This window comes from Acipenser ruthenus, chromosome 6 (genome assembly GCF_902713425.1).
Source record: "Acipenser ruthenus chromosome 6, fAciRut3.2 maternal haplotype, whole genome shotgun sequence".
Lineage (NCBI taxonomy): Eukaryota > Metazoa > Chordata > Actinopteri > Acipenseriformes > Acipenseridae > Acipenser > Acipenser ruthenus.
The window spans coordinates 43,149,809-43,174,489 of record NC_081194.1 but is presented as its reverse complement, the minus strand read 5'-3'; the positions used below and the strand labels follow the sequence as shown (position 1 = coordinate 43,174,489).

The window sequence follows — 24,681 nt, the reverse complement described above, 5'->3', positions numbered from 1 at the left end:
AAAGTATACAACTAGCCAGGCAGATTGCAGAAGGCGGCAAGAATGATGCAAGATCCAGCTACAAGCAGCGTGTGACACTATTGACACTAATGCCAAGGCTGTGGCTAATGTCATTTTGGCAAGAAGGTGCCTACAGTCATCACCTTTGAGTCCTGTTACACAGACAAATAATGGAGTTACCCTTCCAGATTGACTTGCTATTTGGTTCTGAACTTAAAGATTCCCTTTCACACATGAAACAGGCAAGCGGGGCTACAAAATACCTTTCCGACATCTGCCACCATCAACAGGTGTTGTTTGGACTTCATTGGACTGGTCAGGCCCACAGGGGGTCTTTCTACAGGAGAAGATAAAATCAATGCTCCTTTACCTCACCATAGAACTAGTTCCTTCATCTTCTCAAAACCAGGGCCACTGCTCCAGATATTGAATTCCCAAAAGAAAAGAATTCCTCAATGGAGCCTTAGTCTGGTACTGAAAAAGCTCATGGGACCACCTTTTGAACCTATGGCGACATGTGAGGAGAAGTTTCTTACTTGGAAAACAGCTTTTTAAGTGGTAGTTACATCAGCCAGAAGGGTAAGTGAACTTCAAGCATTAGTCATTCAGTAAGATGAGTGGCTACTTGGGCAAATTTAAAAATCTGTTCCCATTAATGACATTTGCAAGGATGCTACATGGTCATGTGTCAACACTTTTGCAAATCATAATAACTTGGATGTGTCTCTTTCTCAACCGACCTTTGCTCATTATGTGTTATCTGTGGCGTCTTGCTCTAACATCTGACCTTCCACCCTTGTTTTCTATTCCTTTGGTAAGGTTCACTCGGTGTGTGGAGTTCATCTGACTAGGTAAGAAGACGAAGATTACCTGTAATATGGTTTCTTCATAGTCGATGAACTCCACACACCTGTATCCCTCCCTTATTTCTTTCTTTCTTTGCTATGTCTTTGTTTTTGAAAATTGGACAATGTTACTAAACGGGCAGGTTTTTATGTAGGAGGGACAGTATTCTGGCGCCAACAAGGATTGTTTTAAGTATCTCTGGGAAACAGGTCGGCTTGTTCTCCTGACCCAAGCAACATGGAGACTGGGAGTTCACTCAGTGTGTGGAGTTCGACTACAAAGAAACCATATTACAGGTAATCTTTGTCTTCTTGGTACTGACAGTAGAGTGGATGAAAGTGTGTCAAGAAGTAGTTTTGTTACACAGTACTGTTGATTTGATTCCACAAATTATGTTTCTGGTAGACTGCAGATACAGATAGTGCTCAGTTTAATTGGTGATAGCTGTGCAGTGACTTGCATCCCATGTAACACCACAAACAACACAGTGCCATGTGCCATATAATTTCCTTACCATTTTTTGAGCCTATCCTAGTCTGGCAAGGTTGTGACGATGCCAGTCCACTGAACTTGGCAGACTGGATTTGGGGCCTGTTAATGAACTTTCCATTGGCCTACAAAATTTGAGAATCTGCATTCATATTAAAGAAAGGACTCATGTTGAAAAGCTTTCACTGGCCAGAAAAGCCTGTCGGATTAACAAACAGTATCCAGCCTTGAGTTCTAACAGCTTGCTTTGTTAGGGAGCACCAAATAAATTCATACTCGGGAGCAATGGCCTGTCATGTCCGGAAGGGCTGGTGGTTTTGGAGCGGGTATTGGAACACTGGTGTCATGTCTTCCCTGTGTGACGGTCAAAAGCACTGCTTCCCATCTTTAAGCCATCTGTAAATCATAAAGGTCTCAGCCAAAACATTACATTAAATCCTTGTCAGGGCTGATTTAACAAATGCTGTGTTTTATTCCAAACTTGATCATGCAAATGAATTGACTAATCAAAACAAATACAGCATTTAATATGAAGTCTACTATATAGTGTAAATATACACATACGTTTTGGGTTTTAAATTACATGTAAATGAAAAAAAAAATTAAATTCCTGTTCTGCTGTTTTTAATACAGTAGACCATTTTTTGAACAGCTTTGTAATCGTCTGGTGTACAGTATGTTGCTGTAATTGTGAAACTGGGGCAACTATTTTAGACCACTATAGAGTGCAATAAGGGCAGTTTAAAAGAGAATGGAACTGCGTAGTGAAGCTGTGCGGTTAACTGAAATACAATAGTTAAGCACCTGGTTGGTTTATTTGCGATTTTTTCCCACTTCTGCCTCAGCATAAAGTCAAGGTGACCGAGACATAGACAGAGTGAGCATTCTGTTACAGTGTATGGAGTCTTACAGAAACAGTATGCCCTTTTTTATCCAGCTTTGTGCAAACCTGTTTTAATCAACCAAGGAAATAATTAAAATTTTTTATAAAATTACCAAGTAGTCATTACAGCCTATGCTAAATGGAACCCTTTTTTGAGACAAGGTACCTACAGCATAGTAAAACTTTAGCTACTTTTATGATCTGTGCTGTATTCCTAGAATCTTCCAGCTCGTTGTTTTTTTTTTACAATAGCAAGACTTTGTATTTGCCCGGCTGTATTTTTAACTACTGTATGAGCTGCATAAGACCCACGTACCCTACACACCCCTCACCCCCCACACCCAATACCCAATATAAAGTGCCATCTTACTTAACTGCATCTTAACAAATTAGTGTACATGGCAGATCAGTCAACCTTAATGTTTTTTGGCAAATGGCAGTATACAGACATGTGCAACAATTGGAACCAAGCCTCCCCCAAAGCCAGCTCCTTCTGTCAATACCTATGGTTACGCCAGCAGCACTGGGATAGGTTTTCAGCTTACTGAAGGCGTTAGACATTTGTTTTACCTGACCAGAGCATCTTTGTAAGACTGTGATCTACAGTGTGTTCAATTGACACTGAATGCATGATGGTTTAAATAGACTATAATCGCTAAAAACTAAGTTTCCAGTATATAACGGTTATACAGTAGTTCATATTTGTGCATTATGTATTGAATGTATAATCGTTAAACACTAAATGCTAATTTTTAAATGTGTATTTTAAAAATGTAGCACTCAAAAACACCTCTTTATTATTGCAACTCATTAACAACTTATGTAAATGCAACCCAATAGACAATGCCTTGACTTAATCTATCTATAAATAAAAAAAATATATATTAAAAATGAAGAATGCTACAGTACAAAATTATAAAGTGCTCTGTAATAACACCTCCAGCAGGGCTTGCCCTCAATACAACTGTGCAGTAGGACCAATGCTGCTGTTTTGATTTATTATTATTACTATTAGTGTTATTATCGTTGTCATTAGAGGGAGCTCAGTAAATTCCATTCCCATTTAAAGATGTCGTACTGGCATTTGTATTTCTTAAGTGAGAGAATCAAGGGCTTAGGTAAGTTCTTGCCAAAAACAAAGTTTTCATTCTCTTAAAACTGTACGAGTGCCTAAAGTGGGTTCTGGTACTTTCTGACATTTGTTTTCAGCAGACTCCCAACTGATACCAGTGAAGACCTTGGCCTTCTCAAATTAACACGAGCAGGTGTTTTTCTCTGATGTGTTAATTAAGAAAAGCTGGTGTCATTATGCTTTAAGTGGCTGTTACAAATAGAACATGTCGGTTTATTTCCTATTCCAAAAAGCTAGAAAGAAAGAAAAAGTAGTTGGAGACATTGTGTTAGAATAATTTTTAAGGAACATTTTTACTGCTGCTGTTTGCCCATGGTTAGTATTTATTATATATATTTTTTGCCTTCGGCTACAGTAGAGTAAGTATTTTTATATATTCTTTCTCTGGCTCTTAATTGACTGTAAATATGCTCTGCCGTTGTTGACTCCAAAAATCCGCAATGTAGTGAGATTTGTGAAGCCTTGACATGACATTTAAAATATATTTATCCTCAGAGCAGGTTTTTATAAAATACCAAATAATACATTTTGCAATTATTTAATGGTAAGTTACCATTATCATAATTGTTATTTCAAAGTCTCTGTAAGGATAGTAGAACCATAATTACAATTAACTCCTAGGGTTGCATGACTGGGTATGAACCACCCCTGTGTTTATTTGTATTTTGTGTTGTATTATTATTATTATTATTATTATTATTATTATTATTATTATTATTTAGATGTATTGTTTGGTGTTTAAAAACACAATGTGTTATTATTGTTTTACAGCAAGGATGGGGTTAAAATTCCCCATCCAGCTAAATGCATGCATAATGTGTCCATCTCCAAATTAATTAAGTGATTACCAATTTGGAGATGGACATCTATCTATCTATCTATCTATCTATCTATCTATCTATCTATCTATCTATCTATCTATCTATCTCTCTCTATCTATCTCTCTATCTATCTATCTCTCTCTATCTATCTCTCTCTATCTATCTCTCTCTATCTCTCTATCTCTCTATCTATCTATCTATCTATCTATCTGCATGATACTTGTTTGCCTTATTGTACCTGTTTATTTTGGCCACCCCAGAGTACTTGCTTGCCTGTCTTTCTTGGTCTGGTGGCATCACTCCCCAAGCCATCCTGTCACAGGTTGGTATGAAATTTAATTTACACTTGAGATTATTAGAATCTAGGTCATGACAACCTGCTTATTCACAAGTTTTAGAAAGTTTACTATTAATTGTTGAGGTTCTAAGAATGATAGTGATATATCATTATACTGTGCATGATTTCTGTGTACAGTATGTACATTAGGGTTGTGCGATAATACCGATATACCGGTATATTGCGATATTCATCAGGCAATACAATAACCGGTATTTTTGGTTAAACTGATTCAGGGAAACGTCTACTGGAAAATGTCGGCTATTTTCTTGCGAGATAATCACTTCCTGTGAGTACTCCTAATGCGATCAGTGCTAACACAAAACAAAATATGGCAGACGCACACAGATTTTTAGCTGCTTAAATTCTGCAAAGCAAACGTGTGGAATAATTTCCTAATAAAAAAAATATACATTGCGGTATGTTGTTTATGCAAGGCTGAAGTAAAATAACTTTTTTTTTTTTTTTACTTTTTATCGCAGCCTCCTCTTTCATTTGGTATATTGACTGTGTTCCTAGCTCTTTTTGTTTTTGAGTTACAGGCACTTCAACACACCTACTGATTTCCTGAGGGTCATAGCACTGGAGCACTGAATGAGGGGGTGGTAGAAAGTACGCATACGGGCATGCCTGACATCAATGGAAAGCGCAAAGCCTGCTAAATGATGTTGAAACCGGAACGCTATTTATTGAAGCGACCGAGTAATAGGCAACAAACGAAACTTAGGAGCTGACTTATGTCACATGATTCAAGCCTTAGTTTCCGTTTGCTGTAGTTTCGCTTAGGAACGTGTGTTCGGGATATATGATACATCAGTGGAAAGCTCCAAATCTGTACTTTAAAACAAGCCTTGAACCAGGAATTACAGTGCCTTAGATATTCATGCGAGAAGGTTGGGCCTGCCGATACACTACACCTGGGGTCCATACGGACCCCAAACCTAAAACAATTAGTGAAATTCAACCAGGCCACCTGGACTAGGATTATCCTTTGCATAGTGTAACAGGATGGGTGCTTGACAACTACCTAAAAGGAAACAAAAATCAAGTCACTAAATCCACATAATAACTGATACTAAAGCACGTGGGGTGCGAATGGACCCCAAGCTATCTTATGAGGATTAAACCTGTGTTTTGAATTCCAGTATGTATCACAATATTGTCTTCAGTATTGCAATATATTGCAGTACAAATCCTCAGTCCCAATACACACCCCTAATATACACGCATTTTGTGTACATTACTTACAATAAACTGTAGAACTTTGTCTATGAAGATCACACTAAGAATTGTAATGTTTGCTTGTATGGCGAGCTCTCGTCAGGGGGTATGCGAGAAAAATCCTGTAATGGCAGACAATGCATTTTTTTTTACATTTTTGACTTAGAAATCAAATCAGCAATGTTGAATCTCCTGTAAAATAAAATCACAGCCGTACCGCTGTACGTTTCCTTTCTGTTGGGCCAGGTTAACTATAGGAATACAGCTGGCTGCTGACAGTGAGTGAGTGTTGAGCGCACACATGGCTAACTTAAATATTTAAATAGCACGGTGGTGGTGAAAAAAAAAACAAACTCAAGGATATTGCTTCTTTTAAAAATGTGTAGTATTTACTAGGTAAGTTTACTCTCTGGAGTTTAAATGTTCAGTGTTAGTAGTTTAGTCAGTGTTTTATCTACCTTTCACCTTTTTAAATAACTGTATTATTGAGTTGAGCAGGCAGCTGGGCCGCCCTACTTAGACACTGAAGTAACTCACTTGTTCTGTGCTGGAGCTGGAGCAACACAACTGTTATATTTTACTTACAATGCTTTTATGTGTTTTTTCACTATTATTTCATTCGTTGAAGTGAGTGCATTACCCTACGCCTCCACACCAGTTATTTATTACTAAAAGCAAAAGCACAATATTATTATTACAAAAATGGAATCCCGGGTTTAAAAAAAAACCCAAAAAACATCAAACCCTAACTCTTGGGATTGGGAAGTGTCTGGAATTGGATTCCCTACTCTAGACCTATTGTGTGTTCATACCATATAGCGAGTGCCCATCAACAAGCTTTAATGGTCTTACAGCTGATTAACATGAACAGACTACTGCACTAAACACTTTAACATGTAAGCATTTTGCTGAAAGTCATTTTTGACTGCCTGCTATAAATATCCCCTTTCTACTTTAAATAAATTAGCTCTTGGAAATATTCACTTCAAAACAATGTGCTTATTCTGACTAGATTCGATACCACACAAGACACACATAGCATTTTACATTGTCCCTACTCAAGTGTTCAATTAAAAAAAAAAAAAAAAATTCTGTTTTCTCACTGCATGTCCTGCATTTGTTTGAAGACATGCATGATTTTTGTTGACAATTGCTTTTTTTTTTTATTTTGTTTGGAACCTTAGTTTTGTTTTTCAAAAGCATAACCTGTTTTTGGACATAGCATTTTTAGTTGGTGCATTTGCGCCGTCGTTAACTAATAATATTTTATTTTGTTGGTTTTTAACAGCAGTTTTCCATTTACAGTACTTACTCTAGAAATTAGAAAAGATAATTACACTATGTAACACAATTTTTGTTCCTGGGTAGTAAGTGTTATTTCCTAATTGCTTATGCCTCAAAAGTATAGAAAATGGCTATTATTCCCCACAAACTTTGCTTTTGTGACCAGGACAGTGATATTTTGAAATTTGCCTATTTCCAATGAGAAAACGGGCGAATTTGTGTCTTTTCGTTCACATAAAGTCAGAAAAAAACAACATATGAATCCAAATTAACATGTATTTATACTAAAGTAATACAAAAATGACTACAAAAGATTTAGAAGTGAGTAGTTTTACGAGATTTACGATTATACTGTAAATCACTTTCACGAATCAGCCCCCAAATGTAGTCTCCCATCATGTTCTCGTTATACTGTCCTTGGTAGCGGCATTCAAAGTCCAGTATATCCTGGTGGAAGCGCTCGCCTTGCTCCTCCAAGTACGCTCCCATGTTCTCCTTGAATTTATCAAGATGAGCATCAAGGATATGGACTTTGAGGGACATCCTACAGCCCATTGTGCCGTAGTTCTTCACCAGTCTCAACCAGCTCCACATAGTTTTCGGCCTTGTGATTGCCCAGGAAGCCCCGAACCACTGCGACAAAGCTGTTCCAAGCCGCTTTCTCCTTACTAGTGAGCTTCTTGGGGAATTCATTGCACTCCAGGATCTTCTTTATCTGTGGTCCGACGAAGACACCGGCTTTGACCTTTGCCTCAGACAGCTTAGGGAAGAAGTCTTGAAGGTAAGATATGTATCCACTTAGGCAGCTGGAACTAAACTGAACTGGTGGGCTTAAGGCCCCTGTATTTATACTACTATTTATATTACTGGAAAGTTCTAGAAGTTACTCCAAGTTTACTCACCACTGAATCTATCTGTAATGTTCTGGAAAATAGGTAAATTTAAAAGTCCTGGTCACAAAAGCAAAGTTTGTGGGGAATAATAGCCATTTTCTATACTTTTTGAGGCATAAGCAATTAGGAAATAACACTTACTACCCAGGAACCAAAAAAAAAAAAAAAAAATTGTTACACAGTGTTATTTTTTCCTGTTTTCATAGGTATGTTATGACTACGGGTCTACTTAAATTGCTGCGAATTTACATATTTTTCCCGGGTAGGTTATGGAATAAAGTTAGAATTTTGTGGACCTGTTTAACCGTATGCTGCCTACGGGGAATGACCATATTCGGTCATAAATATGAACACTTTCTGTTTAAACGCTTGTAGTTTTGAAACCTTAAATTAGAAATTAAAACCCAATACACCTACAGAAAGACATTAAGTAGATCTTTCCATTGATGTAATTTATTTTGTTGTGGGGTGATTTATTTTTTTCATATGAGCTACACCTCCCAAAAAATTATCGAAATATGAAGAATAATACATAATATTTTTAAAAATGGTCAATTTCAACCTCTTTCCAAGTGTTATATAAAAAACTTAGAGTATATTGTAGCTGCACAATTTTCCCAAGGATTTCAAATCTGAAATCAGAATTGAAATATCTTGAACAGTTGCAGAGCTAAATAAGCTTTTACAATGCATAATATTTTACAAAAAAATCAACCTCCGAATGGCAAATGTAAAATAATAAATAACATTTTTAAAAATTGCCAATTTCAACCTCTTTCCAAGTTTCATATAAAAAAAAACTTACAGTATATTGTATCATCACAATTTGTCAAGGATTTCAAATCTGAAATCAGAATTTTAATATCTTGTAAAGTTGCAGAACTAGATAAGGTTTTATAATGCATAGTATTTTACAAAAAGTCAACTTCCGAAATGGCAAATGTAAAATATTAATAAATCATTAAAAAAATTGGCAATTTCAACCTCTTTCCAAGTTTTATAGAAAAAAAAAACTTTGAGTATATTGTAGCTTCACAATTTGTCAAAGACTTCAAATCTGAAATCAGAACTGAAATATCTTGTACAGTTGCAGAGCTAGATAAGGTTTTGCAATGCATAGTATTTTACAAAAATCAACCTCCGAAATGGCAAAGGCAGACTAGGGTTAAAACTTGGCAAAAAGTGAGACTGGAAACACTATTGCCCTGTTTGAGATACAATTATATTTCAGTATAAAAATAAAGAAACACACAAGTTATCAAGTAAAATGTTTTTTATTTGAAAAAGAAAGTATATTACAAATAAAACTTTGAAATTAAGAATTTTATTTGGGAGGGAGGGAGACAAAAAACACACTTCCATATTGTGCTGTATTAATTTATTTTCAAAACTACCCTGCAGTTGAAGTGCTGGGCTGGGGCTCCTCCAGACCACTCCCCTCCTCCTCATCCTCCTGCAGCAGCTCTTCATCAAGGAGGTCAGCCTCCATGGCGTCCATGCCTTCGATCTCTTCCTCAGTCAGGGCCCTCCTCCTCTTCAGTGACTGAACCAGATGCTAGAGCTGATTGTCTCCATCCATTTTCTGGCTTAAACACACCCACATAAAACATTAAAATAAATACCAATTAATAATAATAATAATAATAATAATAATAATAATTACTACTAATAATACTACCAATAATAATAATATTCTCCTCCACCCTTTTTCACACACATAAAAAAGTAAACTAATAATAATGACTCTTCATACACACACAAAGTAAAAGTAAACTAATAATAAAATACATGGCCAAATAATAATAGTGACTACAGCTAAATAATGTTTTTTGTTCTTTACACAGTGAACTTGTATAAAATACATGGCTAAATAATAATAATAACTACAGCTAAATGTCTTTGTTCTTTACATAGGCTACATACACAACGTAAAAATAAAAACTAAACCAATAATAAAAAAAAACAACACGATTTATTCCTCATTCTTTTAAACATCGAATAAAAAAATAAGTTAAAAAAATAATAGATGCATAGCTAAATAATAATAACGACTACAGATAAATAATGAATTGACTAGAAAAAGTAACAGCTAACACAGACGTACACAAACGCCTAACTTTGCATCACATGCGATAGACCTATTAGTTTTGCCTTCTCTCCTGAACAGAAACAAGTTTAAAAAAATGGAAAAACAAGTCTAAAATAAAAACGTATGTGAAACCAACTATATGAAAGATGTTTTAAAAAAAAAAAAAAAAAAAAAAAAAAAAACGTGATGTTGTTACAGTAGTTACTCTTGTCTACAGCAGTCATAAAGTTAGCCCTGCCCAGCAAGCAAGCGTGCACACAAAAGACACAGCGAGGAAAAAAAAAACAACACACTGCAGATGTACTCAGCACAAAAAAACGAATATAAAGTTGAAAAACAACAACTACTACAATATGACTAATTAGCCCAAGTACTTACCGTTTAGATGATATGTAGATTAGCACTCTTGGGATTGTAAAACCGGAGGAGATACAGAGCTTCGAATCTGCTGTGCACTCAGTCACAATTGCGCCGGCAGAGACTCATCCTTGTAATCAAAATATTATATTGTAATCAAAATATTATATATACACCCTAGCCCTAAACCAATGGTATCATGACAAGCCCCGTAGTCATGGCTATAACCCACACTTTAAAAAAACAAAATTGCTGGTTGGACGGCTGAGATATGACGTATTTTGTCATCGTAACAAAAGTTACGAAATTAGAGCGCGTCGGCAGCTAAGGGTTAAACATTAAATAAACTGAAGTAGATAATATTTCAGAGCACTATAGAAGCCTAAAAATAGTGTTGCTTCCTTACTAAAACTGAGTGCTGACGTTTTTTAAAGGCAAGCATGCTGTTGCTGCCGACCATTCTGTGTCTCTTGTGTGAAGCCCATAAGTTCTACTGAGTCTAAAGAAAGAAAACGTGCCTATTCAGGTCTAAAAAAGTAAGCAGTAGGCTGTTTGAAGCGAGGTGGCTGTGCTGGATCGTATGTACAGTACTGATATAACTTGGCTGCAACCCAGAAGGAATACTTTTTCTCTGGGCTGACGTTCAAGTTTGTTCTGAAAGCTATTTGTTTTACATTCTGTTTAGCAGCCTATGTATTAGCCTTTCATTTGATGTGTGATTCTGAAGCTAAATAGTGATTGATCGTATTTTCTCCAAAGTCACATTACAAGCTGTGCAAAACTATTTTATTATTATTATTATTTGTTTATTTAGCAGACGCCTTTATCCAAGGTGACTTACAGAGACTAAAGTTTCTTTGGGAAATGTCTTGACACAATCCTCAGCCGAAATATACTTTGCTTTTTTTTGCTTTGGTGTCCATTTTTGGTATTTTACCTCCAATGCTGAAAACTAGATTTTAGCGACCTAATTCAAAATAACAATGCAACATTGACTTTGTCCACCTCCTACAGTTCACAGAAAAGCCAGTACAGACACTCTGATAGATGGGTTGACTGCCAGTAAACAAGAAAGTTAACCACTTTGGAGTTGGTATCTCTGCAGGGTCTGTAGGCGGAAGGTGTGCACCTGGCTCCTGATACACCAAGCCTTGCCCTCCCACGTCTAGAGGGAGGCACAGAACCTCCACAGAGACACAATGCATTCCAGCCCAGAAGAAGTCAGTCAGCTTCCTCTGGAACCTGGAGACAAATTCAGAGGGCAGGCTCAGGGTGGTGAGTCAATGCCAGCGCTTCGACGTGACCAGCTGGTTGATGACCACAGCCCTTCCTCTGAAGGAAAGCAAATTCAGCAGACCCGACCACAACCTCAGTCTCTCAGCAACCTTGTCTTCCAAACCCACCCAGTTGCGACCAAGGTCTTTGCGGGGCTCAGGTGGACTCCCTGGTATTTGAAGCTGTCCGCACTCCACTGGAATTGCTGGAGCGCGACAGGAAGGGAGTTCACCCGCCAGGGACCTACTAGTAATCCACAGCATTTGTTCCAGTTGTTCATGACAGAGGACGCGGCAGAGTAAACACTCTGGCAGCTCCGCATCCTCTCCAGATCAACCGGATCAGAGGCCACTAGGAGCATGTCGTCGACGTAAGCCGACAGGACTACCCTCGTGTTCGGCGTGCCAGGCACCATCCGTGTGAGCCTCCTGTGGAGGAGGCAGAGGATGGGCTCAATGCACAGCACGTAGAGTTGACCGGACAGATGGCATCCTTGACGTACTCCTCTCCTGAAAGCGAGGGGTGCAGTCAGGGACCAATTCACCTTTAGAAGGCACTTGGCAGAGGCGTACAAAGAGATACTCGTGATCCACCCAGTCGAAAGTCTTCTCTTGGTCGAGAGATAACAAGGCGACTGACCAAACAGTCCTCCTGCAGTAGTAAAGCAGGTTTCCGAACCAGGAAGATGTCGTCCGGTTTGGGGCCGTGTAGGACTGGTCTGGGTGGATCACGTCTGCCACCACAGACTTGAGCCTCAGGCTTGGCCACGATTTTGTAGTCTGTGCACAGCAACAAGACCGTGCACCAGTTGGTAAGGCAGCGCAGATCCACTTTCTTGGGCAGCAGTGTAATTATGGCCCGCCTTATCGAAAGGGACATCTCTACGGTCTCGTAGGTTTCCGCCAGGACCTGCAAGTCCCAGAACTTCTTATAGAACTCCACAATCAGCCCGTTGATGCCTGGCGATTTTGTTGTACGGCATCAGATGGAGGGCTCGGCCTGAGTCATTTGGCCCTCAAACTCGTCCCTGATGCCCTCGCCCTGATTCAGTGAGGTGGCTGAAAGACACTCTCCCCCCCCCCCCCCCCCCACTCCAGTTGCCAGGGCTTCAGCCCTCCTTTTTTCAGGTAGTCCTTGCAACCATTGACGGTCACAGTACCGATGTGATACATGATCCTCTGTCAGGATTTGTTGGTGACACTCACAGGAGACCCTGAGTTCTCCCAAAGTTCACCAGCTGGTCGTGTAACTTTCGGGTCCGAATGTGCATGTTCGAGCCCGAAGTTTTGTTGGCGTGGCCAGCCCTGAGGAAGGATCTCACGGATTGTAAAATCCTCTCGAAATCCCCCCATTTGTCCAGGGCCAGCTGTACCTTCTTCTCCTCCCTCTCCCCCAGATCTCCATCGCCCTCCTTTAGATGGTGAAGCAAAACATACTCACGTTGTTGTGTCAGCATGTTGCACCTTATTTTGAGCTTCGCTGGTCCTCCCTGCGCCCCACCCCCAGAGGACGAGGTGGGAGAGGCTGGTGGAGGGACCGTCTGCACCCTCGGTTTAGGGGCTGCTGACGGGTGCTCAGCATATGCTGCCGAGCTAGGTGGTCTTTTTGCAGGACCGAGGAACGGTCTCAGACACGTCCTCGGTCCTAGGAGGGAGGGGATCTGCCCTCTCAGGTTCTTCCCCTCCCTCTCTAGCGGTCACTGGACCGGGCTCCTCCATCACTGCGGAGCCCGGGACCACCTTAGGCAATGTTGCCATTTCCCCCTCACCAGCCCCTCACTGATGCCTTGGTCCTGATGTGTGTCAGAGAGGGGATCTAAAAGGAAAAAACTATAACAAATAGAGTTGCGAGCAACTTTACGGCTTCCAAGCAGTTAGTGTGAAATTTAAGCGCATTGGTTGTTATAGATGAAATGTTATCACAAATCATTTTGGACACAGCTGATTGTGTCAATTTTGGCCAAAATATTGGAATCACTGGTTAGATGATCAATGCTGAAATCTCATTGGCCCACAGCAGTTTTGTACTGTAGCAACTTCCCTTGAACAACTGTAAAAGATAATCATACTTACATCATTTATATTCATTTTGGCTTGAATCAGAACTCTGCATGTTATATAACAACCATCTGCAGTCAATAAGAAATTATGGGAAATTTTACAGCCAGCTTTAAATTTGACCTTTAGCAGAACTTAACCATACTATTTATTATTATTATTTATTTCTTAGCAGACGCCCTTATCCAGGGCGACTTACAATTGTTACAAGATATCACATTATACATAATTTCACATTATTTTTACATACAATTACCCATTTATACAGTTGGGTTTTTACTGGAGCAATCTAGGTAAAGTACCTTGCTCAAGGGTACAACAGCAGTGTCCCCCACTGGGGATTGAACCCACAACCCTCGGGTCAAGAGTCCAGAGCCCTAACCACTACTCCACACTGCTGCCCAATATAAAATATATATACTATATAAAACTATTTATGCATTAACACATTACACTACTTGCATTACCTATAGTGTTAATATAAACACACCAGTTTTGTAAAACAACAAAAGTCACATCTAATAAAATTACAAACATACTTTTTTCTATACCTTGCTATACCTTGCTATATTTTTTCTATACCTTGCAGACTTGTCCCTGTTAACAGCTGTCCCCAGTGGTGGGAATGTGTCATTTCTGGGTGAAAAATTGACAAAACTGGCATGTCACCCATATTGATTGGCTCATGGCGGTCATGTTTGTTGATGTAGGAACTTTTCCTGACTAACACGTTTCCCTGATGCCAATCAGCCAAAGGGCTCATGAGGAGTTGTTGTTTAAGCATTTTACGCAAAATCTAACATAGCTGCCACACCATGTGACCGATCCATTTTCAATCGTGGACATGAGCGCACTATGTACAAAATTTCACAGCTGTACTATTTACCGTTCATGAGAAGAAGACTTTTGAATATAGTCCAAACTTTTCATTAAATTCAAGATGGCTGCCACACCATGTGACCAAAGGCCGCCATATTGACCACGACACAACATCCCATAGTCCTCTACATCCGTGTCAAATTTTGTGCATTTTGGTGCAGCCAGTAAGAAGTTATACGCAGTTTTATAGCCAGTTGTGTATATTGATGATGTCATGCAGCGTGGACGCCATGATTTTCACAGTAGCAACTTCCCTTGAACAAGCATAACAGATGACCAGACTGAGGTGTTTTATTCCAATTTCTGTTTCAATCGGATAAGCGGTTGCAGAGAAGAAGATGTTGCCGAACCATGTGACTTGCGCAAATTTGCTGAATATTACCGACTATCCCCCATAGGCATCTACCAGTGTACCGAAGTTCGTGAGTTTGAGCATGTTTTGGCAGAAAAAAAAAAAAAAAATAATAATAATAATAATAATCCTAACAAAAACAATAGGCTTCCCCAGCCTACGGCTTGGAAGCCTAATTAAGAGCAAGATAAAATACAGTGACTTCATTTCTAGTAAGTACAAGTATATTACAAAATACATATCATTATCAGAGCAGATAACAGTGTCAGTGATAGTTACATCAGGATATGATTAAATGAAAAATACTACAGATTGAATAACACTAGTGGCAGATTACAGTACAATACTCTGTAAAGTACAGGATTAAATGAAGTAAAATAGGGAGCAGATAAGTGCAAGTAAAGCACATTAAGGAAGAGTGAGTGTCCAGAGGGAAAAGAGGAGTTCTACAGGTGCTGTCTGAAGAAGTGAGTCTTGAGGAGGCGCTGGAAGGTGGTCAGGGACTGGGCAGTCCTGACATCTGTAGGAAGGTCATTCCACCACTGCGGGGCGAGGGTGGAGAAGGAGCGGGCTCTGGAGGCAGGGGAGTGTAGAGGAGGTACAGCCAGTCTTCTAGTGCAGGCGGAGTGGAGAGGTCGAGTGGGGGTTTAGGGAGAGATGAGGGTCTGGATAATAAGGTTAAATAAAGACTTATGTTATGTACTGGCTATGCGAGTTTTCAGACTGCCTCTGAATTTATTATTTTACTATTCATAATCCATAGTGAACTGTTCATCTGTTCTGTATTGGTGTTACTTTTATTAATACATTTGATTAACTCATCAGCTTTACATTTAAATGGCAAAAGAAATGTGTCGGATAACGTTCATGGACCTGCCACGGTTAAATCTGTTTTGACCAAGTTAGTTAGCTGCAGTTATTTACTTGGCCACAACATGCTCCTGCAATACAAGCTTACTGTATAGAGCTTGCAAACAGCATCTATTACGTGTACACAAAACAAAGTGTATTTTAATTGTATTTTAATTATAAAAATGTGATTTAAGAGTATACTAAGAATACACATACCTGAGCTTCGCTATACAGTGACGGGTGATACTCCCTTAGGTGGGCGAAGAGGTTGGATGTATTCCCACCTCTAGCTGTTACCTGAATCCTGCATGCTCGGCACACCTGGTTTTTCATTTTCAACTACAAAGCCCTCTTAGGGTTTTTTTTGTTTTTTTTTATCCCCCAAATCTCCCCAGATGGATGATTTTATCTGTTTTGCCCGGGGGAAAGAGGTTACTTTTGTTACTTGTACAAGTTTGTTTACTATCTGACATTTTGTTTTGCTTGCTTTGTTTCAACACAACCGTTTCCTGTGCTGAACACAATGTAGTTTAAATGGCAGTGTCGCTGTTTGTTTGTTTATTTATTTATTTATTTATTTATTTAATTAATTTTATTTTTGGAGTTCAAAACTAAAAAGCAGCAATTAGGACCTGGTAGAGATAGAAATACATGAACTACTTTAGCATATCATGGTAAACCCCGCTCACACAGCGGGCCGTCAACTAGACCTCGTCTTCACCAAGGACTGCTTTTCCCCCTCCCTCTCGGTCACTCCTCTCAATATCTCTGATCACTACTTTATCTCCTCTCTGTCGCTCCCATCCCATCCTACTCTGCCTACCCCCTGTGTCACCTTCCATCGAAACCTCAGTTCTCTCTCCCCCTCTGCTGCTCTCTCACACATCCCCTCTATCGGCTCCTTCTCCCAACTCTGTAGACTCGGCTACCTGCAACTTCTTCTCTTCCCCCACCTCCTGCCTCGACTCCCTTTGCCCTCTCCCCGCCCCAGCCCAGGCTCTCCTCCGTGCTCCATTCGGCTTGTACTGGACTGCGCACTGTTGAAAAGAAATGGAAGAAAACCAATCTCCCTGCTGCCTTGGATCTCTCTCGCTTGCTTCTCTCTTCATTCTCCTCTACACTCACCTCTGCCAAACGCTCCTGCTTCCACTCTATCATTCAGTCTTCTACTAACAACTCCTGTAAACTTTTCTCTACCTTTTCCTCCCTCCTTAGCCCTCCCCCCTCTTCCACTTTCCTTTGTCTCGGCTGACGACTTTGCTGCCGCCTTCTCCTCCAAAATCGCAGACATCTGCAGACTCTTCACTACCTCAACTCCCTCCCCACTCACCCCCTGTCCTCTGCTCACTCACTCCCCATCGCCCTCTGTAATCCCTACTAATCTACCCTCCTTCTCACCCCTCAGACTCTGATCTTTGCTCCCTGCTCCTGAGCCATAAACCACCACGTGTGCTCTGGACCCCTTCCCCACTCATCTTTTCCAGGCTGCTGCCCCTGCTCTACTCCCTTTCATTTCCTCTCTTCTCAACACCTCTTTTCTCTCTGGCTCTTTCCCCTCTGCCTTCAAGCAGGCCTGCATCACCCCATTTTAAAAAAATCCCTCCCATGATCCCTCATCACTCCAGAACTACAGTCCCGTCTTCCTTCTCCTTTCCCTCTCTAAAACCCTCAAGCGACTGGTACATCGCCAGCTTTCTGCTTTCCTGTCAAAACTTTCTCTGCTCGACCCCCTCCAATCGGGTTTTCACCCAGCACATTCCAATAAAACTGTTCTTCTGTCTGTCACCAGCTCTCTACTCTGCCTGTGCCGCCTCCCTCTCTTCTGACCTAATTCTCCTTTACCTCTCTGCTGCCTTTGACGCAGTCGACCACTCTTATTCTCCTGTCCTCCCTTGCCGACCTGGGACTCTGGCACTGCTTTTGCCTGGTTCTCCTCCTAACTCTCCAATCGCATGTACCTGGTGTCTTGCTCTCTTTGTAATAGGTGTCCCCCAAGTCTCAGTCCTAGGACCCCTCCTTTTTTCTCTCTACGCCCGCTCCCTGGGTCCACTCATCTCCCATGGCTTCTCGTATCATTTCTATGCTGATGATGCCCAGATATTCCTCTCTTTTCCCCCCTCTGACTCCAGCATCTCCTCCCGTATCTCTACCTGTCTCTCGGCCATCTCCTTCTGGCTGCACTTGCATCATCTTAAACTCAACCTCTCTAAATCCTCCCCCTCTTCCTCCCCCCTCTCTCTTTCTCTGTTCCTCTTGAATCCACCACCCTCTCTCCCTCCTCATCCACCAAAAACCTCAGTGTCACCCTCGATCCCCTCCCTCTCCTACTTTCAGCACATCTCTACTCTGGCACATTTCTGACTCTTCTTCCTCAGCAACATATGCAGAAATCACCCCTTCCTCACCAACTACTCCACACAGCTCCTAGTTCAGGCCCTGGTACCATCCCGCCTTGTCTACTGCAAGTCTCTCCTGGTCAGCGTCCTTGCCTCTGCTATCCATCAGCTCCAGCTTATCCAAAACTACTGCTCACCTTGTCTTTTCCCTTCCTCGTTTCTCCCACACTACACCGCTGCTCCGCTCTCTGCACTGGCTGCCTATCTACTCACAGCCAATTCAAAACTCTTCTACTCACCTATTGCTGTCGACCTTTCTGCTTCCTTATCTCCAGACTATTCCAGACTATGGAATGACCTACCCACAGATATCAGGACTGCTCAGTCCCTGACCACCTTCCGGCACCTCCTCAAGACACACTTGTTCAGACAGCATCTGTAAACCTCTTGACTATATGGCACCCAAGTGTACCAGTACTTGCATCAGCTTGTACTTGCACTGAACTGCTCCATACCTTGCCATATTCTACTACTGCTCTTAATGATAGCTACTTCCTGTATCTTGTATTTGATTTTACTCTTATAGGTATCCGTATTCACGTTTTTTTCTGTTATCACTCTTATTTGAAAGCTTTCTTACCCATTTATCTTACTTACTATGTGCCATTAATTGAATTTACTCTTATAAGCATATAAGTTTAACTGCTCTTAGTCGAATAAACTCTTAAATGTAATTATTTATTGTATTCTTTATTTTGCTCTTATTTTAATTATTTTCTACTGATTTTTACTGTACTTTATAACTGCTCTGCTGTAATGTGATATTTTGCAATGTGATACTTTGTATTGTGATATTTTGTAACAACTGTAAGTTACCCTGGATAAGGGCATCTGCTAAGAAATAAATAATAATAATTATAATAATAAACCGTGAACTCGGTAACCATGGTATAGAAAAATGGTTGCGGTTTCAAAACCGTGGCAATCTATACCATGTTATACCGTGACATCCCTAATGCTTGGCATATGATATTGTGACAGGGAGTGAGAGGATCTGAGCTGCAAATCTCCCTCTCGACCCAAGAGGGCGCTAAGCAGAGGTACTTGCACGCCTGTACCGAGATGGGCCGGCTTGGAGAGAGGGGCGGAAAAGGAAGTCGGCCATCTTGGTGCAGGGCAGAATGGCCATATTAGGGGACAAAATTACTCTGATCAGCTGTGCTGCATTAGACAACTGGCAGGTGTGCCGAGTTGCGCTGATCATGGGGTATGTAAGTATATAAGGGCTGTCATTTTGTAAGTGCGGGGCCTTTGAGGTAACACTGAACCTGTGTTGCTGAGCCATGTGTGTGTTTGTGTGCTACGTGTTTTTGGTTTGTTTATTGTCAGGACCGGGGTCAGAGTGATCCCTGATGCCAAGGAGCTGCCGCACTACTGCCAGCACTTTCACCTTGGACATCACACACCCCACACAACTGAACTGGACACTTCAGCACCTGAGCACCTGCACTTTCCACCACCCCTGAAAGCACCATTGAGCTGAGAGGGACTTGCGCTATTGGGACCTATGATTTATATTTTTGTTCCTTTGTGATTTATATTTTCGTACGCCCTCTACCATTGTTGGAATTAGAGTATTTGCACCTGTATCAGTGACTCTGTGACGTCTGTTCCACCACCACACCCACCGCACCATCACAGATATATTCAGTGTGTATGTAAATGTTTCCCTTTTAAAGGCATGACACATTATGTTTTCATTGAATGGAATTTGCAATGGTTTTTAGACCTCTAGAATAGATGGTTTCTATGTAAACCTCTGCAAAATAAATAAATAAATAAATAAATAAATAATACGAGATTGCAAAACTCTGGGCAGAATATTTGATAAATAATTTAAACAGGTTACAATGATTAGGCATGGAACACTGTTGCCAAACCATGAAATCAACAATGTGTTCAAAACAGTTAACCCATTTCTAGTATGTAGACCTTTCACCCTGATCAATAAGCCAGGTAGAAGCTTAATGATTTGTTTTGACAACCTAATAATCCTCCTGCAGCAGATGTATCCAGAAGGCAGGCTGTAAAGCCAGCTGTTTCTGTTTCCTGCAATTGCAATTGAGCAGCTGTTTAACAGCTGCTGTTTCAAAAGGACTTCCTCTTTTTATTGCACGAGTTTGTGATGGTCTGAAACGGTTTAAATCTGTAACCTCATGACTGAGCACTGTTGGGGGGGGCCTTATTTGTAGGTGCCAGAACAGTGGCTTAGTGTCTTAATATGCCACAGGCTTCATCCACCTCAATACTTGGTAGATGTTTTGCCACAAACTCTGCTTCCTCCAATAATTAGAATTTTTGCTGCATCAACATATTGAGCCCGATTTTGAGGAAATGCGGCAAACGTAAGGGCAAAGTGCTTTACCTTTGTGCTGGATTGTGCCGCCCCCTTTGTATTCATAAACACTATTTTTATACTTCCCGCCTTTGCAATATAAAACTTATTTAATATTTATATGGGAACTATGATTTAAAAAAGTCTTCATTAACTTTAGAGCTGCTGTGAAAAATAAAGATTTGTATGAATAATTTTTTTAACAAGTCTAACGTGTTTTAAATTTGAATTTGTTATTTTGGTTTCGATCTTCCAAATATCCACATATGTTTTAAACCCAACACAGGTGCACTTAAAAATATTAAATTATCTGGAATATATTACTGGACACAAGTATGCAATATGGGATTTATATTATTTAAGAAAACTGTTTTTATTTTTTAGAAACCTTTAATATTTTAGATCAGCACATACTAAAAAACGTCTACTAACACAGTTAAATCCGTTATTTTAATTATAATACATTTCCTGTTGTTTGCAACCAACTTTTTCCTCATAAGAAATCCTTTTTGTTTTTATTTTTTTAAATGTACATTAAATAAAGTGCTTTAGCTATGGTCAAAAGTTTTGCATCACCCTATAGAATTAACTAATTTTGCTTCATAAAGTAGAATGAAACCTGCTGAATAATGTTACTAGTACATGTTGAATTACATACTGTTTTGTAGTTTATATACTGAATGAAAAATTGACAATAATGTAAATCTAACATGAAATACATCTGGTAGAGTTTTGCAATATCATTTTGTAGTTTCTTTGATTACACAATGTTAAATAAGTATAAACTCCATTCCACTCTATTCTAATGCTATAACTAAAAGCAACAAACCTGTGCCAAGGAAATAAAAAATGTATGTTATACAGACATATATTGGTTGTGAAAGATTGGCGTTTGCAAGTGACCGTGCTTAAAAAAAAAAATACTATATATATATATATATATATATGTGTGTGTGTATATATATATATATATATCTATATATATATATATATATATATCTATATATATATATATATCTATATATCTCTCCCTCCCGACCTGTGAGGGCACGGTATAACAGGAACAGTGTGCCCTGGACTGGATGGTTTGGCAGTTCATTCCAGGGTCAGTTGGAAGTCGGCCATCCAAAAAGGGGGGTGAAGTCACAATACTAGAACTCAGCGCCTTACTGCGGTAGGCAGTGTCAGTCATGGATTGGAGGAGATGTTATTGCACTTGCTACCAAAGGGGGCGTGACTGAAGGTCAGGGTGTGTGGTCGAGCTATCTGTTCCTCTGTTATGGTTACGGAATGACCGTGAAGAGTGAAACGAAACTGAGTGTTAAGTGTTGCATTGTCTGTCTCATTAACTGTTGTTATTTGTCATTGTAGATGGCTAAATATCAGGGAGCTGTCGCTATTCAGCCAGCACCAATATTAGCACTATTTCACGTATACACAACACCACTTGCACCCGGAGCACTCGCTGTTTGACTGGTGATTGTGTAGGTGTTTTAAAGTGTGTGTTTATTGTTATTATCATTTTGGTACTGAACCCCGTGGTTTTACTGACTTTATACATCGTTGTGTATAGTCAGTGTTATTATTTAAAAATCCCTTAATAGAGCTTTGTTATTTACCATTGAAATGTTGTTAGACTGTTTCTAAGCACTGCATCACCTCTACACCTGTGCACTACAAACCACTTTGCCACACAAGTGTACACCACAGTTCATGGTAAGTGGTTTTATACAGAACTGTAAACCCATAAGAGATATACAACATGACAGGCCAGACACAGCAAAAAACAATAATAAAAAAGCCGCCTGCATTAGCATTAAGGTGAACTACACCACTGCCAACCATAAAATCGCCCATCAGCCACTTACTTTCTGTCCATCTTGGAATCCACAGTAGCAACTGACCTGCTCCCTTGCAATATTTATAGTAATGTCACTTAAGGATAAACAAGCTCACTAATATTTACATGTGAAATGCGGGTTTCCATGCGAAACTGGGCGTGGTTTTCCCGTGTGTTTCGTCATTTTCACGAGTAAATGAGATTTACCCGATCCCTCTCTTTGGCTGTTTCTTCCGGCCACAAACCTGATTTACACGAGTAATTCTCCCAAACGTGTACGCGTATCGCCATTTCACGTGTAAATTGCCCCGCATGGAAACCCCATGAATGACTTTACTGGTGAAAACAAAAAAAAAGAAATCTTGGAATAGTGCAAATCTTCTAAATGTTAATAAGTACAGAATTAAGTGGTTTCTTTTGCATTACATTTTTTTTTCACAGATGAGTTTCAATACAGTAACTTCACAATTGCTGTTTTAAACTAAAAATGTGTTTTTCCTCCACCTTTCACAGGAGAGTATATTAAAAACTGGAGACCAAGATACTTCCTCCTGAAAACAGATGGCTCATTCATAGGCTACAAGGAAAAGCCCCAAGATGCAGACCTACCTTACCCCTTGAACAACTTTTCAGTGGCAAGTAAGTAAGCCTCCTTTTTAGAAATAATCCATTTGACATTCTTTTGTTTTCTTTGCAGTATTTGCATATATTTGAATAGATGAACAGTACAAACAATAGATTTTTTTAGATTTTTTTTTTGCAAATATGCAACACACATACCATCATGCATATGGGTCACTTCATGAAAACATACATAGCAGTAAGCATGTGTCATATTTGAATAAACATATTGTCTATTAAGAAGCCTGTTTTTAAATGCATGTCTTCACCAATAAATAATGTATATTGTCATAAAAAAAACATGTACTTACATTGTTTTAGTGTTATTTATTTTATTTTTTAAAATAATTTCCACAAGTGGGTACCATTTATTTTCCTGATGAGGTCATTTTAAAAGTGTTAGCAAACCTGTTACGTTTCAGAACATTAGAATAATTAAAATGTTAAAAATGTGCATCTTGTATTCTTGTTAGCACCATCTACTTTTTTATGTAATGCACCTTTTCTAAAGAAATAGTTGTAGAAACAAGCACATCTGCTGCATCACATCCCACTTCCTGGTGTTACGACTGTTACTATCTTGTCTTGTAACAATTGTAAGTCGCCCTGGATAAGGGCGTCTGCTGAGAAATTAATAATAATAATAATAATAATAATAATAATAATAATAATAATAATAATAATAATACTAAGGCAAGTGAAAACACTTTAGAAACTGGCAGCAACTTATGAGGAATCGGAGGAAGCTCATAACAAGGATTAATGGACACTCCTCTCGATTTTATTTTCTCAAAATAAATATTTATAATAAAATACAAGTTTGTCATTCCATTATCATCAGTCCTTAAAGTGTTAAAGAAATCTGTGTTTGCATGACAGGATGACATTCCTTTCAGATAGTCTTGCACTTCCTGGGTCATTTCTCCTGGAGAGTAATATTGTCTTGTAAGACAAAAGTAGACAAGAGTAAGGCGGGGCTACAGTTTGATTAAAGGGGAGCTTCACTGCATGGCTTTTTATTTATTTATATATTAAATGATTTTACACGTCAAAATGTTGCCAATCTTTAATCAAAATTAAAATGTTTCAGTAATATAATGACATGCTGCATCCATTATATTATTAGCAGGGCAAGTCGTATTTTATACATTTTAATATTAGTATAGCTGTAACCTTACTACAGTTCAGGCGTAGGCCTACCACTGCTAGTATAAAAAAAAAAAAAAGTATATACAGAACACTACAAATACAATTGTATATTTAAAAAAGGTTATAGGTTTAGGGTTGTGGTTTTTAAATTGGTAGTGTGAAGAAAATTAACCACAAATAGCCAGCCAAAAGTTTTTTTTAGAAAGGAATTGTGTCGTGTTCTCAGGTTGGGAATTAAAACAAATCTCTCATGTTGTTTGCACACAATACATTAACGTAAATGCCATATTCTTCATAAACGTGGCAATTTTATTCCTTGTAGTATTACTATGGGATAAGATTTGTTAAAAAAGGACCCTGTCAAATCCTCAGTAGATCGGATAAATACAGAAATGAAAAACATATGCCTAGGTAGATATGATTGGTTATGCTTAGTACTCTGTTATTATAAATATACGTATATTGGTTGGTATTGAACCACAGATTAAAATCATGCTGGTACACTGTATGATCTCTCTTCCTCACTATTTAAGTCTCTTGGCTGGTATTGAACAATTGTAATTCAAGACAACA

General features: G+C 39.3%; 1 protein-coding gene across 3 annotated transcripts in view; it reads left to right on the top strand.

Moving 5' to 3' along the window:
• The window catches only part of LOC117411324 (RAC-gamma serine/threonine-protein kinase-like), a 234,899-nt gene that overhangs the window by 152,253 nt on the left and 57,965 nt on the right, over positions 1-24,681 (top strand). For all 3 annotated transcript variants that reach the window (XM_059025405.1, XM_059025404.1, XM_034018666.3), the window contains one exon: positions 22,852-22,977. Coding sequence is in view for 2 of the 3 variants with exons in the window: in XM_059025404.1 (XP_058881387.1) it covers positions 22,852-22,977 (126 nt within the window). In the remaining variant the exon portion in view is untranslated. The remainder of the gene's footprint in view (positions 1-22,851; positions 22,978-24,681) is intronic.